At 40.1% G+C, this 16,579-nt stretch overlaps 1 protein-coding gene across 1 annotated transcript in view; it reads left to right on the top strand.

Moving 5' to 3' along the window:
* LOC143292054 (pituitary homeobox x-like) overlaps positions 1-12,682 on the top strand; it is a 41,500-nt gene extending 28,818 nt beyond the window's left edge. Inside the window, exon 3 of the mRNA XM_076602231.1 lies at positions 11,265-12,682. Coding sequence (XP_076458346.1) covers positions 11,265-11,819 — 555 coding nt within the window. The 3' untranslated portion in view covers positions 11,820-12,682. The remainder of the gene's footprint in view (positions 1-11,264) is intronic.
* Positions 12,683-16,579: the final 3,897 nt, after the last annotated feature.

The following is a 16,579-nucleotide window of genomic DNA, read 5'->3' as shown; positions in this document are numbered from 1 at the left end:
AAACGATAAAGGTTATGATGTTAGTTGCTTTTTTCTTCTTCTTTGTTTGCGTCGTCGGTTTTGGCGACAGAAGCCGCGTATCAATTTGTTTATGTACTTATTAAGAAGTTACAATATACATCTATTTGTTGGCTTTATTTCCGTCATACGTTTACATCTGCTGCTGCAGATGCTATTATTATATACTACTACTGCTGCTGCTATCACATCTATTCATTGAATTTAATTGTTTGTATTTGCGCAGGCACCAGAATACAAACACACATGCGCCCATGCGTATGTGTATTCGATGTTACACGCTATGAATCATAGTCGATATGACAACATTAGTTTTTTGCATCTGACAGCATGTTTTTTACTGGAAGCGATAGATTGCCGGACGGGTCGTGATTTAATCTCGTCAGGTTTGTCAGGGGATATATATTTGATAGTAATCATCTGTTCATGTGGGTTAAGCGGGATCCGCGTATTTGCAAATGCTGCCATTTCAGCCCAGAGCCTGGTGGTCATGTGTTGGGATTGTGAGAAGTGTATGCTAAAGGAGTTACTTGACACAACAACAACAACAACAACAACAACAAAAAGAGAGAAAAAAAGATTTGAATGTGCATTGTATATTTGTACTATTTATTTATTCATTTGTTTATTTGTTTATTCATTTATCTGTTTGTTTATTCATTCATTTATTGTTTTTATTATACTTATTATACTTATTATTGTTTTGTTGTTGTTGTTGTCAGCGTTTTGTAGGAGTAAAATTGTTCGCATCTGCAAATTACCATCGTGTTCGTCGTGGACATTGTTTTGCTGTTTATCTTTTGAATCAACGGATATAAATACAAATATGCATGCAACTGCACGGTATTGAAGACAACTAGTATTCTAATTTCTTACCATCCGGTTTGTGGTTTTGTCTGGTCAGGTGACCTTTGTTTTTGTTTTGTTTTGCTTTTTTTTTCCCCACACACGTGATAGGTCCATAAAGAGTATATATCTATAGAATTATTTAATGTAATATACTATGTATTAATTCTTTAAAAGAAAGAAAGAAAGAAAGAAAAGCAAAGGCTCTCAAGCGCAAAGTTAACGCACACGTGCAGTTGGTTTTCAGTGTATCAAAGAAAGAAGTTCCTGCAACAGATACTTCTTACTTGTGGTTATTGATTCGGGCAGAAAGAAAGAAAGAAAAAAAAAGGAACATTTCTTTTGATTTAAAAGCAAAATTAGCACTCACGAAGAAAGAACTTGACATCTTTAATGAATGTTCGCTTTTTAGACCAAAAGACAGGTCATAATTAAATTGAGACCAAAAAAAAAGTAAATGAATAAATAAATAAACATTGATCAGTTTTTTTATCATAAGGTTATGGTGGTGGTGAAAGCCATGAATCAAAACCGATAATAAATCTTCTTCTGTTTATCTAATATATATTTTTCTGATTCGATTAGCTGAGGGCCTTTTGATATTTTCTCTCTTGTTGCTGCTGCTGCTGCTGCTGTCATGTAAGTTAATGGTCTCTCGGCTGGACCCCAATCAAGAATACAAACTTGTTCTCATTATTTTTATCCTAAATTTATTCGTCTCTTTGTGAAAAAAACAACAACAACACTTTATATTATTTTTGTTCAGTGAACATTCAGTTATAGGTTTACGGTCGATTTGTTAAAAAAAACAAAAAAACAAAAAACAAACAAACAAGTACAATGGATCAAGGGGAAAAAAAAAAAGCCACATCTTTATAAATTAAATTGTACGAGTCGAATTATGTTTGCATGGATATGATCTGTTAATCATCAGTTTATTCCTAAATTTATTCCTAAATTTGTTCATGAATATATCTATCTATGTATCTATGTATTTATCTATCTATTTGTCCGTATGTCTGTCTGTCTGTGTTCATTTATATGTCAATCATATTGTTCACTTCTTTATCACCAAAGACTTGACATTGTGACTCTGAAGGAATGTACCATATAAGGGCAATGTAGTGTAAAGAGTACGGAAAGGGGAAAGGGGCAAGGGATGAGGGAGGCGGGGGTTGAGGGGGTGGGGGAGGCGTGACGGGGTGGGGGTAGCGGGGAGGGACTGTGTTGTTGAAATTCGACCCCTCTCTTGGATTTAAGCGTGTACGGTAGCGTCCGTGTTGCAAATCTCCGTTTATTCAACCCTCTTAATACGCTGCGTTTTGGTTTGGGAGTGTCAGCACACCCTGGTTCTTTTATCACCTTATCATTTGACCGCTACTTCCTTTGTGTCATTTATATAATGATAATAATGATGATGATGATGATGTTGATAACAACAATAATAATGATGATAATAATGATGATGATGTCAGTTGTTGTTATATTTGTATTTATATTATTTTTCTCATTATCGTCATTGTTATTGCTGCTGCTGCTGCTGCTGCTGTTGTTGTAAACAAGTCAGACAGCTCTTAGATTCGATGTAGAACTTGAAAAGGCACTTTTGTTTTTCTCTTCTGCTTCTCTCTGTGGAGATTATTCCGGTAACAGAAGGCATAAATGCAGGTTCTGACAGTAAGAAGTGAAAGGAAAAAAACAACAACAAAAAAACAACAAAAAACAACAACAACAGCAACAAAAGAGCATCTATAACGCTGCTTCCCATTCCAGTCACACGCCTTCTCGGGGACAGCTGGAGTTGTGATTCATGTGGATGTGATTGTGAAGCTCTTTGTCGCTGTGTCCCGCTGTAAGAAAGATATGACTGCAAGACGCACAGGTGTGTGTGTGTGTGTGTGTGTGTGTGTGTGTGTGTGTGTGTGTGTGTGTGTGCGTGAGAGAGAGAGAGAGAGAGAGAGAGAGAGAGAGAGAGAGAGAGATGTAATGGTGAATGTTGAGAACTGTACCTGCCCATTGTGTTACTGTCATGTTGTCTTCGTCATGGAGATTTGCCGCTGTGTGTGTGGCCGGAGGGCAGGTGAAAGGCTGCTGTTTGTGGCCATGGAATAAAGAGTTGGGTTTATGTATCACGAGTGGAGAAAACTCTAAACTTCTTCGGAGTAAATAAAATAAAAATAAAATAAAACAAAATAAAATAAAATGCAATAAATCAATCCAGCGTCAATGTTAAAATGCTGCACCCATCTTTGGTGTGTAACAAGGAATCAGAAGTGGAGAGGTGAATGAAAAGGAGACTTACTTTTGTTTCTCTTTACAATAAAATAGAATAAAATAAAAATGATTTAAAAAAAAAAACAAGAGAAAGAAAACAAATAAAATAAAATAAAGCAACATGAATCAAAATAAAGTTTTAAAAAAACAGACAAAATCGTTTTTCCTCTGACGGCCGATTAGTGTGGTCAAGTTTGAGTCATGGCCACAATAAGCGAGAGGTATAAAGTGTTCAGTCATTGTGTCCGAAATGAGACGCTGCCGACCCACTTAAGCGACCAGATTACTGGGCTAGTTAGTTACTCTGCGGTTGGTTTGTTGGTTGGTTTGCAGTTAGCCTGTTTCTTCCTTTGTATATATTCTGTGTAGTTAATTCTATTGCATGGTTGGCTAGGTTGATGGGCTTTTTTTTTTTCTAAAGCAACCCTAAACTGCATTCATTTCCTCACAGTGTAGCCTTCATTTCAGTTACGTGTTCAGTGTGTGTGTGTGTGTGTGTGTGTGTGTGTGTGTGTGTGTGTGTGTGTGAATGAGTGCCTGTGTTTCCACATGCGCGCACGCACACATAAATACACACACACACAAGAGAGAGAGAGAGAGAGAGAGAGAGGTGTCAATATGTTTTCTTACAAATAGACTCTGCCTTTCCTCACCAACAGTATAATATTGATCACAATTGCGTGTGAACTCATATATAGGCCTATTTGCCGCATATCGCTCGTAAGACGCTCGTCAGTTCTTTTCATGTCAAACAGTGGTGTGAGTGTCAAGTGGATATCCATCACTTTTATGATAGCTTTACGAGTATCAGAAATTCGTGAGTGTACTTCGAAATTTCGTCCAATCCAAGCGTTGTTGTGAAGCTTTACGTTTACTCGTGGAGCGTCAGTTCTAATAACGGGATCCTCTTCAGGAAAAGTCGGCGTCTTGTACTCGCTTAATTAAACTGCTCTGAATTCTATGACATCCTTTCATGCGAATTGTCGTTGAACCTCAATGTTGTTATTATCATGGTATGGTCAGTTAAAATAGCGGTTAGTGTTTAGTTTCTGTTGTTTTTGTCAGCAAAATATTGCATTGTGAGTATGATCACATGATTTGTTTCACAGAAAATATTTTTTTTAAATGGGTGAATAAATAAATAGATAAAATAAAGAAAGAAAACTAGGTCCGTATGAGGAGGTCGATAAACAAACTACTGCATTCTTTACTGAAGTCGAATTCTTCTGAAACTACTTTCAAACTATATAAACACTTAACAGGCTGTTGGAAGGACTTCGTAGCCAAAAAAAAAAAAAAGGAATCTCAACCATTTCATGGAAGCACCTTCGCTGAGTGACAAAGTGCGCAATGTGTGTAACACAAACAGCCACCAAACGCCGGCTGAAAAAAAAAAGAAAGAAAAAAAGATCGGTCTGTGAAAAAAGCGTGGCCGTTACATTGAAGGGGTGTTGGTGTGGGGTGTAGGGTGGACGGGGAGGGAGGAAGGGAGGGCAAGGCGTGGAGGAGGAGGAGGGGGGTGAGAGGGGACTTCACCACCAGAGAACGTGCAGAGGAAAGGCCCAGATAAATGCCCTTGATTTGATTTTACGGCCGACAGACAGGGTCTCTGGCTATTGAGTGACACAGGCAGGTTGTCATGTGATACAAAAGGAAGTGAAACTGACAGATAGGGTGACAAGCTATATATGTATATATATATATATATATATATATATATATATATATATATATATAACGAAAGAAAAGAATGGGAGTGGGGATTGCTAATTCTCTTCGACAGTCCGATGTCATGAAGGTTAATGTTCATTTATGAAACTAGCAATTATACAGACGAGTCAAAGACAAGCTTTGCAATACAATGCAGTACAAAACAACACAGTACAATACAATGCATTGCAAAACAATGCAATGTTAGACAATGCTCTTTGTTAGTCCAATTGGAAATTACATTCTATTAGTTTAAACGCAAAGGCCTTTCTTTCCGTTACACGACCAACATCGACTTGCCGATGACTCTGTCATTGCATATCACACATACACACACTCACACGCGCGCGCACACACACATTTATAATTCCATGAAAATAGCAGGTAATCGAGAGTCATATAAAGAGATGAACAAAGTCCCCCCAGCGCTAACAGAGAATCCGTTTCCTCTGCAAACAACTCTTCCATTCCAGCAGATGATTTGAAAACACCACTCTGCCTGTGTGCGCAAAGTGTGAGCACCCCGTCTTTTACGACGTGTCTCCCATTCAAAACAGACCGCTGAGGCGGAGAAAATCGCACTGGCAACGTCTTTTCTATGGCTCATCGTGCTGTTCGTGCTTCCAGCGGCGGCGGTTGTGTGCGCACCAAACGGCGAGCCCAAGCAAATCGTCGGACTTTTCGGGGTGACGTGAAACGGTGTTCAAACACTGCCCCCGTACACCTAGGCATGCGCTTGTGTTCACTGGAAAAAAAAAAAATCAAAAACAAAAAAACCCACAGTTGCCAGCGATGCACTGTACTCACGTGCGGCCCTCCTCAACTGCTGTTTTCACTGCCTACCCGGGTTCCTGGCCCCATCCCACCCGTTTAAAAAAACAACACTGTTCCACCACCGACCGCTCGCTTTTGGTCACCCATGCAGTTACGTGTACTCTGTTAACAGGTCACTAGCTGAGTGTGGGAGGGGAGGGGAGGGGGGTTTGGGGTGAGGGGTGAGGAGGGGGGTCGTCTGTTGCAATACTGGTGATGTTTGTTCAGTCATTTTCTACCTTCCGTATCAGTGTCTGTTTTAGTTTGGTAAAAATTTCATTTTCATCCGGCTGAAACGTATAAGTTCTCTGTCTCCCTTTCGCACACGTTTCAAGAGAAATAAAAAATGTTGGAAGTTGTCTACAGATTTATAACTTACTGATTTACCTAACTGAGCCTAGCCTGAGTTGGAACTGATTCGGATCACACTTTTTGTTGTTGTTGTTGTTGTTATGTGTGTTGTCTCATGCACATTGATCCATGGGTATTTTCACTATGGTATAGTGTCGTGTAACGTATATGGATTCGTCCGAACGCAGTGACGCTCCCTTGAGAAGCTGAAAGTGCTACTGTTAACAATACACAGCAGCAATAACAATGTTGAAGATGGGCGGAACAAACAATATCTCTGAATTTTGTGACTAATGAATACACAATGAGTACCTTGATTGTTTTCAGCACGATTAAGTTATAGCATTTAGTTTTTTTTTCAACACTATTTAAGTTATATAGCATTTAGTTTTGTTTTCAACACGATTTAAGTTATATAGCATTTAGTTTTGTTTTCAACACGATTTAAGTTATATAGCATTCAGATCAAAATTACCCGTACAGATCAGGATCTTGGGTTACATGGAAATCTTTCAACTTCCCACAGCTCAAAACTCTTGTTAGTGCTGAACGACATAGAATTATAAACATTTGCTATCAGGAAATCAGTATCGATGAATGTGTGAATAATAGTTTTGAGTGTTTGTACACATTGATTTAGTGTGGTGGTGGTGGGGCTTTCGACATTTTTGAATAAATGGAAATACAGGAATACATCCCACTTAACTATGATGAGTTATTGGCATGTGTAACTGACTTATCGTTGCCTGATCACGATAGTTTGATCTAAGTCCCCCTCCACTTGTTCCTTTTATGATGAACTGACTTTGTCATAGCCGAGCACAGTGACACCTCTCTCACTGTCTCTGTCTCTTTGAACAATAATTTCAAGCACAACATTGTTTTGAGCGAATGTCGTAGTTGAGTGAATGTTTAATGGCGAGATACTGTTGTAACAAATATCGTATATAAATTTGGTTAGTTAGTTAGTTAGTCTTCGAATGTTCATAAATGTCCTATGAGTACTTCCTATAAGACACAACGTGTACTAAAGCTGCGGTTTCACGAACAGCCAACAATCTAAAGAAAGACTTCAACGTTGTTCCTTGAAATCACATGTAGGCTGGTGAAGCCATGAATGACGAAGTTGACCACGAAGTACACAACTGCTTTCACTCCGGGTGACAATTAATGATATACAACTTCTTACAGTCAATGTCGTTAAGCACGTTCCCATCAGTTGATGTACACAGGTGAATAAAAACACAGAAACATTCCTGGATTCGTATCTAACAGGCAGCGGAATGAATTCGCTGTGATGTGATCAGTAATTGTCACCCGGAGTGAAAGTGATTGGTTAACTTCGTCGTCCAAACATGGCCTACATGTGTGTAACCATTTGTTCTTCATCGTCTTTGTTCTGCGCTCTATGTGACTATATTACCTAGTGTTTATTTATCTGATGTTTGTTCACACTGTTATTCCATATTCATGCAACATGTTCTGCAAGGGCGCTAAGAGCCGCAGGACAAGCGCTATATAAATGTACATTATCATTGTTATTATGAGTAGTATCCGGTGTTTAAAACGACGCCTTTGCATTGCCTGAGGGCACAAGGTTTAGAACACAAACAAACAAAAGAATCTAATGGCATTCATGTCATCCGTTGTTAATACGGGGACATCAGTTCCACCACAATTAAGCAGACGTGACGTACAAACAAATTAGCAGAGAAACATATAACTGGAGTGTAACAAAAAAACAACAACAACCCAAACCCTAGATTGTTCGGATTGTGTTTTAAACTACCACTTCTACTATTACTACTACTACTGCTGCTGCTGCTGCTGCTGCCGCTAATGATAATAATGATAATAATAATAATAATAATAATAATAATAATAATGCCTATCTTACTACCACGCTCTTCCGTTCCCCGTCTTTCTCTTTCCTTTCTGTTTTTCAACGTGAGTCAGTCGTTCGATGTCACATGGTGATATGCTTACGAATGGACGAGGAAATTAGTAATTAGATATGTAAAAAATAAATAAATAAATAAATAAATAAATGAATAAATAAATAAATAAAGTGAATTGTAAATGTAGTTTGATTTTATTTATTTATTGATTTATTTGTTTGTTTGTTTGGTTGGTTGGTTTTTTTGTTTTTTTTTATTCATTTCTTATCCATTCATTCATTTATTTATTCATTTATATTTGAGGTGGTGGTGGGTGGTGTTACAAAACGAGTTTTCATCCCCTTTCTCATAACCATTTTCTTCATATTTGTTTCTTCTTCTTCTTCTTTCCCTCCTCCTCCTCCTCTCTATCTTTTGATTTGATTCAGGTGTGGAAAGTTCGGCGAGATCATGAAGGAGGAGCAAGGCTCAGAACTGTCAGATGGCACAGCCATGGCCCAGGAAGTCGTTTCTCTCATCACATGAGTTCTTTGACGGCCCTGCCAAGGTTTACATGACGAACAAAGACACAAATAAAAAAAATAAAAAACAAGAACAAAAAACAAATAAATAGACAAATAAACTAAATGAACCCAACGACCTCATGAAAGCTTCCAGGGCTGAACATAAAAAAAGGAAAGTGGATAAAAATAAAACGAAATGAAAATTTAAAAGCCGCCCCCCCCCCATCTCCCCCACCCCATCCCCGCTCTCCCCCTCCCTCCCCAACAAAAAGAAAAAGAAGAAAAAAAAAGAAAGAAAAAACCAAAAAACAACCAAACAAACAAAACCCCAATAAAACAAAAAACCCACCTAGGATGGGAGGGGGGAGCGGAGAGGGAGAGGGGGGATGGAGTTTGTAGGGGGCAGTAGGACTGAAGATGAGAGGTATATTTTTAAGGACAACAGTTTAAAAAAAAAATGATAGAAATAAGAAACAAAATAAAAAAAAAAACAGTGAGAGAGGCATATGCAAATGAGAGAAAGAAAGAAAGAGAGAGAGAGAGAGAGAGAGAGAGAGAGAGAGAGAGAGAAGCATTATCGGGAGTGAAACAAAGTAAAGAGGTGGCGGTGCGGTGCGGTGCGTGAAAAGTAGAGATAGGTGTGCTTGCTTGCTGTGTAGGCTGTGCTGCCTCTACTCCTCGTCCACAGGTAGACGGGGTTTGGGGTGGACAAACTCACGTGCTGTTTGTTCCCATAATTACCTACTCGACCCGGACAGTTTGCGTACTGCCGGGGCGATGAGGACAGTGCATTTCATTAGCTGCCCTTCGCAGTCTACACGCCTACTACTACCCTCCCACCCCCCCACCGCCAACCATCTCGTCTAATCCTCCACCCCCACAATCCCAAGCCCACCCGCCACCCCTGCCCCCATTTTTTTTTTCCTTTTCTTTTTTTATACACTCTTACACCTCCACACACGTTTGACCAGATAGTATCTGTTGGCGTTGAATTAATTTTTTTTAATCGTCTCTCTCTTTTCTTATCGCTTCTTTTCTATATTTCTTCTTCTTTTTCTCCCTTTTCCTTAAAAAAAAAGAAGGAAAAGACATTTATTTGTATTGATCTGACGTTCTTTCCGTACATCAATCACATGTAATTGTTATTGACATGCTGATGGTTGAGAGGCTTAGTCCGTTCACGATGATGCTGATGATGATAACGATATTAATAATGATAATGATAATAATGATAATTATAATAATAATGACTGCAATGATTAAGATGGCCGTGTGCAGCAAAACAAATAAACAGATAAACAAAAAAAATGAAATAAAAGAATGAATAAACAAATTACATCAAGACCTAATAACTATGCTGTTAACAACTTAGCTTTAACAACAGTCGAATGAAGATGATATATAGATGTGTGCAATGATAGATAGCTAGCTAGACAGATAGGTAGATAGATGATTAGACAAGTGGCAAAACAAGCATGCAACACAATTATATGAGTGGTGGAGAAAGAATGCAAGCTGAAGAGTAAGTGAGCTTTCTTTTCTTGTTTGTGTATTTTCTCTGCCTGCCCTTCCATTAAAAAACCTTTCTGGCACTGACGAAAATTCAAAACCTTAAATCAGCTATCAGATTTCTGTTTTAACTTTGTATGTAGTTATTTGTTCAAGGAATAGATTGATAACTGAAAATGTTTGAATAATAATAATTGCAATTTGCTTCGGCTGAACTGCAGAATAGATGCAGTCGGGCAACTTTCCTTTTTTTTTTCTTTTTTTTTTTGTTCATCCTTTCTTAGTTTCTTCTTTCCATTTTTTTTGTATATCCAACAGCAGTAAAAAAAAAAAAAAAAAAAAGAAAAAAAAAAAAAAAGAGGAATTTGACATTTTAGAGATATAGTATTATTAGAGAGATTTAGAACGTGACAGTTTCCAACGTATCACAGAGACGGTGTGCCTTTGTTTGTTTGTGTTTTTTTTAAGGAAAGGAAGAAAGAACAAAGAATTCAGAAGTGTGAAGTAAGTGTATATGTGTGAGTGTAATATGTTTATGTGTGTGTGTGTGTGTGGGGGGGGGGGGGGGGGACTCTGTTGCATGGTTCGGGAATAACATGATCCATGCGTGGTTAATTGTAACAGTTAGAGGCCATATATTATACACACACACAATAGAGATATGTGTTTCAATCCGTGAACTATAATCATCTTCTTTAAAGAAGTCCTTAATTAACCCGGGTGATGTTTCTGTGTTTTGCCAGGTGTGGTTCAAGAACCGGCGGGCCAGTTATATATCACCTTTAAAGAAGTCCTTAACCCTGGGTGATGTCTGTGTTTTGCCAGGTGTGGTTCAAGAACAATCACCGCTTTAAAGAAGTCCTTAACCCTGGGTGATGTCTGTGTTTTGCCAGGTGTGGTTCAAGAATAATCACCACTTTAGTCTGTGTTTGCCAGGTGTGGTTCAAGAACTATCACCACTTTAAAGAAGTCCTTAACCCTGGGTGATGTCTGTGTTTTGCCAGGTGTGGTTCAAGAACTATCACCGCTTTAAAGAAGTCCTTAACCCTGGGTGATGTCTGTGTTTTGCCAGGTGTGGTTCAAGAACTATCACCGCTTTAAAGAAGTCCTTAACCCAGGGTGATGTCTATGTGTTGCCAGGTGTGGTTCAAGAACTATCACCACTTTAAAGAAGTCCTTAACCCTGGGTGATGTCTGTGTTTTGCCAGGTGTGGTTCAAGAACTATCACCACTTTCAAAAAGTCCTTAACCCTGGGTGATGTCTGTGTTTTGCCAGGTGTGGTTCAAGAACAATCACCACTTTAAAGAAGTCCTAAACCCTGGGTGATGTCTGTGTTGCCAGGTGTGGTTTAAGAACCGGCGAGCCAAGTGGCGGAAGCGGGAGCGGAACATGGAGACGTTCAAGACGGGCTTCGGCACCCAGTTCAATGGGCTGATGCAGCCCCCCTTCGACTACGGCCTGGACACGAGCTACGCCTACCAGAACTGGGCGTCCAAGGTGCCGTCCCCGCTCAGCTCCAAGACCTTTCCCTGGGGCCTCAACATGAACATGAACGGCACCGTCAACCCGCACCTGTCCTCCGTGGTGTCCACACAGCCCGGCCTGGGTTTTTCCTCCTCCCCGGGCCCCATCAGCGGTATCAACTCGGCGTCCATGATGGCGGCGGCCGGAACGGTGCCGGGGGCCAACATGGGCTCTGGCGCCGCCCCCTGCCCCTACGCACCCCCGGCGCCCACCTACATCTACAACAGGGACCAGTGCTCCAACAGCATCGCCGCGCTGCGGCTCAAGGCCAAGCAGCACACCAGCACCTTCGGCTACCCCACCATGCCACCGCGCCAACCCACGCTCTCCGCTTGCCAGTACGCTACAGTAGGGAACGGGGGCGGGGTGTGAGGTATTCCCCTCATCTACTCCCCTTTTACCCCTCCTCAAACCCCCTAACCTTCTCCCCCACCCCACACCCCAAGCCCCCACCATGTTCCTCTACATCTCTGATGACGTAAGAAGACAACAGACCTCAGTTGAGCTTTGACGTCACTGTGCGAGGGAGGGAGACGCGTGTCTTCTTCTCTCATCACCTCTACCATGGAACCTGTGGAGGACCCTGCGGGGAGAGAGGAGCTGAGGGGATGTGTGTGTTTTACATGTCGGCTCTTTGTCTCCTCAACAAGTAAAGCCTCTTGCCTCGTTTAGACCCGCGTGCACCTCAAAGCAGCTGGACGGTGAGTGGTGGCAGTGGTGGTGGAGGTGGTGCAGATGGTGTGGGCCGCCAGTTGGCACTGTGTGTTGCTAGGTATATCAAAGAGGGTGACAGCAGCCTTAACCAGCTGACCGGGAACTGCCATGTGACATGACACCTGTGTGTTTTTTGGGGGTATTTTTTTGTCACCTCTTTCCACGACAAGCTCGTGACTCGTATCAATCATACACTGAAGAGCGACGAGCGGCTTGTGGGGGGCTACCAATGCTAAAAGTTAGTAGCCCAGTTCATGAGCCCAGTTCATGTCTTGTACATCAGTTTTAAAGTATGACATGTTAAGATTGTTTAAAGATGTTAGTAGTATTCTTATTCATATTATTATTATCATTATTATTATTGATGATGATGATGATATGATGATTTAAACCTTCGAACTGCTTATCGTATATTTCATTAGCAAAATATGTGACTCCATTGGCAAAAAAGAAAAAAAAAAGTGACACGTATTCCCTCAAACGAGATGGAACTTTTTCAGTTAAGCCCCGCCCCCCCCCTACCCCCCCTCTCTCCGCGCCCTTTTTTTTATTTTTTTAAATTTTTTTTCTTAACGAACAGCTAACTTTGTGTGAACTGATATTGATGATTTAAGGCTGTGAAGAAAAACAAAACAAAACAAAACAAAAAGAAAAAAAAAAAGAAAAAAAAGAACAATGGTTGGAGTGAGACCTTGGCAGAGGATACCGAGTCTGACGCTAGCTAGATGTTTAAAGTTAAAACATCCGATGAACAACCTTGTATGTTGAAGAAGAAGCATCAGTTCCGTATATCACATGTCTGTTCGCTCCCGAAAGAAGACACACTGTTTAATCAGAAGGCATGCACACTACTGACCAGGGCAGTAGTGATAGTTGGGTGTTTCGGTGTTTTCCTGATTAGTGTTATTTGGAGTTTTGTTGTTTTTGTATGGTTCTTTCTTTTTTTTAAAGAATTTTTTGAAGATGTAGGAGTTCCCGCAAGAAGTATTCTGAGATCTGCGCCTGATTATTCACTGTTGTTTTTGAGCCTTACTTTTGTGTGGGTGTGTGTGTGTGTGTGTGTGTGTGCGAGTTTGTAGCAGTTGAAGGTGCAGCGACAAGCTTTAATAGTTCACGTGATTTCAAGACTTATATTTTTATTTTTGACCATCTTCGGCATTCGGTCATGTTTCATATCATATGCACACGCCTTCACTCACCCGTGGGCGCACACACACACACACATGCATAATATATATATATATATATATATATATATATATGTGTATATATATATATATATATATATATATATATATATATATACGTGTGTGTGTGTGTGTGTGTGTGTGTGTGTGTGTGTGTGTGTGTGTAACCAAACTTCCTGTCTGTTTTTCTAATTTTCATCCGCTTTTTTTTTTTTTAATTTTTTTTTTAGTTGATTCATGAAGAATGATTTATAGCAAGAAACGTGTCTGAACACTTAGGATTGTGGCAGACAGTTGTGATTTAACTTTATTATTATTAACTAAAGAGTACATGCAAAGGTAGTTGGTTGTCGTTATTACCTGTAGTTACCAAAACAATGAGTGAATCAATGAATCAATGAAAGTGAACCTTGTTCCCCGTTTGAATATCTCCATACCTACATACATACTTGATCGCAGCGCCAAAACAGACGAGAGAGAGAGAGAGAGAGAGAGAGAGAGAGAGAGAGAGAGAGGCATGTGGATGATGGGACTAACAAATTATATAGCCCCATTATACTAATGCACCGCTTCAGTTGCATTTCTCCCACGCCGCCCATTCCCAGCCCCCCATACACAGCCACACCCGAGTTCTGTTGGCCTGTTGCTACAGGCAACTGTCGATTTCAGGTCTCGGGGAGGCCACACACCAGGGGAGACCCTGCACTGCCGCTGACTCACTTCGGTGATGTTCACTTGATTTAACATACTTTGGATTCAATCTAAGCCCTCTACTGACGGAAATGATCGCTTAGTCACGGAGCCAGACTGAGTGAGCGAACCCAGAACCTTCAAGGCAATCTCTTCTCCCACACAACAATTGATAAACAATTCAATAAATGAATAAATAGATAAGTAACGTATGTTTTAAAACGTACAGCTCTATATTACTTTTAAAAAAGAAAATGAAAATTTGATACCAACTCTGTATCAGCCTACAATCGCAAATTGACATCAATGCAGCGATGATGTCGACTGAAAATAGTTCTGAGCTTACGTGTGTTTTTTGTTGTTTTTTTGTTTTTTCCCCCCAGTGTATGGAACAGTACAGACGAACATGAACAAAACAAGGTGTTTACATTCTACACTGTATGACTTTTTTTTTTTTAATCGATCAAAGATAGAACTTATCTACATCGAGAAATGCCACTGACACATGAATGCATGCAGTCTTGCTTTGGTTGTTGTTGAATTATTGACTTTGTGATTAGTATGCAGATCTGCCTCCCCCTCTCCCTCTCAATTTCTCTCTCAGCGCTCGTGTGTGTGTGTGTGTGTGTGTGTGTGTGTGTGTTGTGTGTGTGTGTGTGTGTGTGTGTGTGTGTGTGTGTTGTGTTGTGTGTGTGTGTGTGTGTGTGTGTGTGTGTAAATGCTGAGGGATTCGTGTGTAGCTGAGTCTGTCTCCTGTGGCAGTCGTGCCGGTTGAATAAAACCACCCAAGGGCAATGTTATTTTGTTTTAAAAACTAAATCAAATGAAGCTGAAAAAAAACCCCAGCCCTATGATATATACGGCTTTCTGGATTTCATGAAAGTTGAGTGGAAACTGTTTATCTTTTTGTGTTTTTATGTATACCTTTTTTTGTACACAGTTTTGACAAGAAAATGCTTATACCCGAATGCCGCACGACATGCTGCGGCATCAAACATGTACAATAATTATGTATTAGTTATTCATGTTGGTCCATTGAATTGTGATGCTTATAGCTCTGGCTGAGTATGTACTCTGCTGCGAGTTCAAGCGGTAAAGAAAATTGAACTTGATATTGAACTCTCTCTGTCTCTGTATCTCTGTCTCTGTCTCTGTCTCTCTCTCGCCTCATCCTTTTGAATCGCTGCTTATCCTTCTGAAACCATGTACAATATTTCATCAATAGCCCTCCCATGTGTGTATGTATCCGTATTGCTATACATGTGATTATATTGTTGGTCGTCACCACAGGAATGAGTACTTCTGGTGGCGAACTCGATTGAACACTTGTTTCTGTACACAAGGTTCCCTTCCCGACCCCCCACTCCCACCCCCATACCCCCTACCACGGACCTGCTTTCCCTCTCTCCCTCTCTTCGTTCCTTCCTTCTGTCCGTTTCTTTCTCATTATTTTCTTCTCCCCCCCTCCCCCCCACCCCCTCCCTCCCGGCCCCCTCCCCTACGCAATTCCCTGAAGCTTTGTGACGCTTTAAAGCATATCGTCAAAAGACGCAGCTGGACAAATGTGGGCTGATATGATGTGATAGATGGATGGGCTGTATCTACTCTGCTGTAGTCACAGGGATTGACTATGTCGACTTGTGCACACTGTCATGAACTGCAAGACCTTTTTTTTTCCCCCTTTGGGCACCAATTTCAATTCTCTTTTCTTTTTTTTTCTTTTTTTTTTGACAAACCGGAAATGACGCATTATTTTCACAACTGTGTGCGTGTGCGATGTAAGGGCGAGTATTGAGGATTGTATCTCTTTTTTTTTTTTTTTAGATTTTAACTTTTTTTTCCCAAAGCTATCTTTCTATCTCTGTAAAAAAAAAACGATAAAAAAACAAACAAAAAACCAACAACAAACAAACAAAAAAACACAAACCAACCAAACAATCAAACAAACAAACAAAAAAAAACAACAAAAAAAACACACCCCAAAAAACAACAAACGCAAAACGTATAAGTTGCAAGGACTGCCTGGACTAGGAATTTCTGTGAGAGGATCATGTTTTCAAATGATAGTCTGACCAATAAATACGCGTGGACTGCTCGACGAGGATACATTGATAACAGCACAGGGCAGTTTCGTCCAGACATTGTTTTTCCATATAACTTCGAACGGAAACAGAAATAGAGAATGACCTGGGGTGTTAGCTAGCTAAACATGTGTCAAAAATAGATATTGAAGATGTGGAAAAGAAGTCAGTGTTGATGAAACAGAATATTGTTTTGGTCAAAAGATGTGTAACACTTTACCCAGTTGTCCTAACTCAGTCAAAAATCATTAACTGAAAGTTTGTTACACGTAAATTGTCTGATATGACAAAAAAAAAGATAGGCAAAACGGACAGAAAAAAAAAACAAAGAAAAAAACCGCTTGATCTGTGAGTTTCCTTTGCGGGTACAACTTTTTTGTGAGCAATTACTTCTTACGCTTTCTGCAACGTTTCAGAGTGGATGAACTTGATACTACAAAATCATTTGTGAGACGATTAA

Source organism: Babylonia areolata, chromosome 1, assembly GCF_041734735.1.
Source record: "Babylonia areolata isolate BAREFJ2019XMU chromosome 1, ASM4173473v1, whole genome shotgun sequence".
NCBI lineage: Eukaryota > Metazoa > Mollusca > Gastropoda > Neogastropoda > Buccinidae > Babylonia > Babylonia areolata.
The sequence above is the reverse complement of the archived record's forward strand: the minus strand, read 5'-3'. Positions and strand labels throughout refer to the sequence as shown.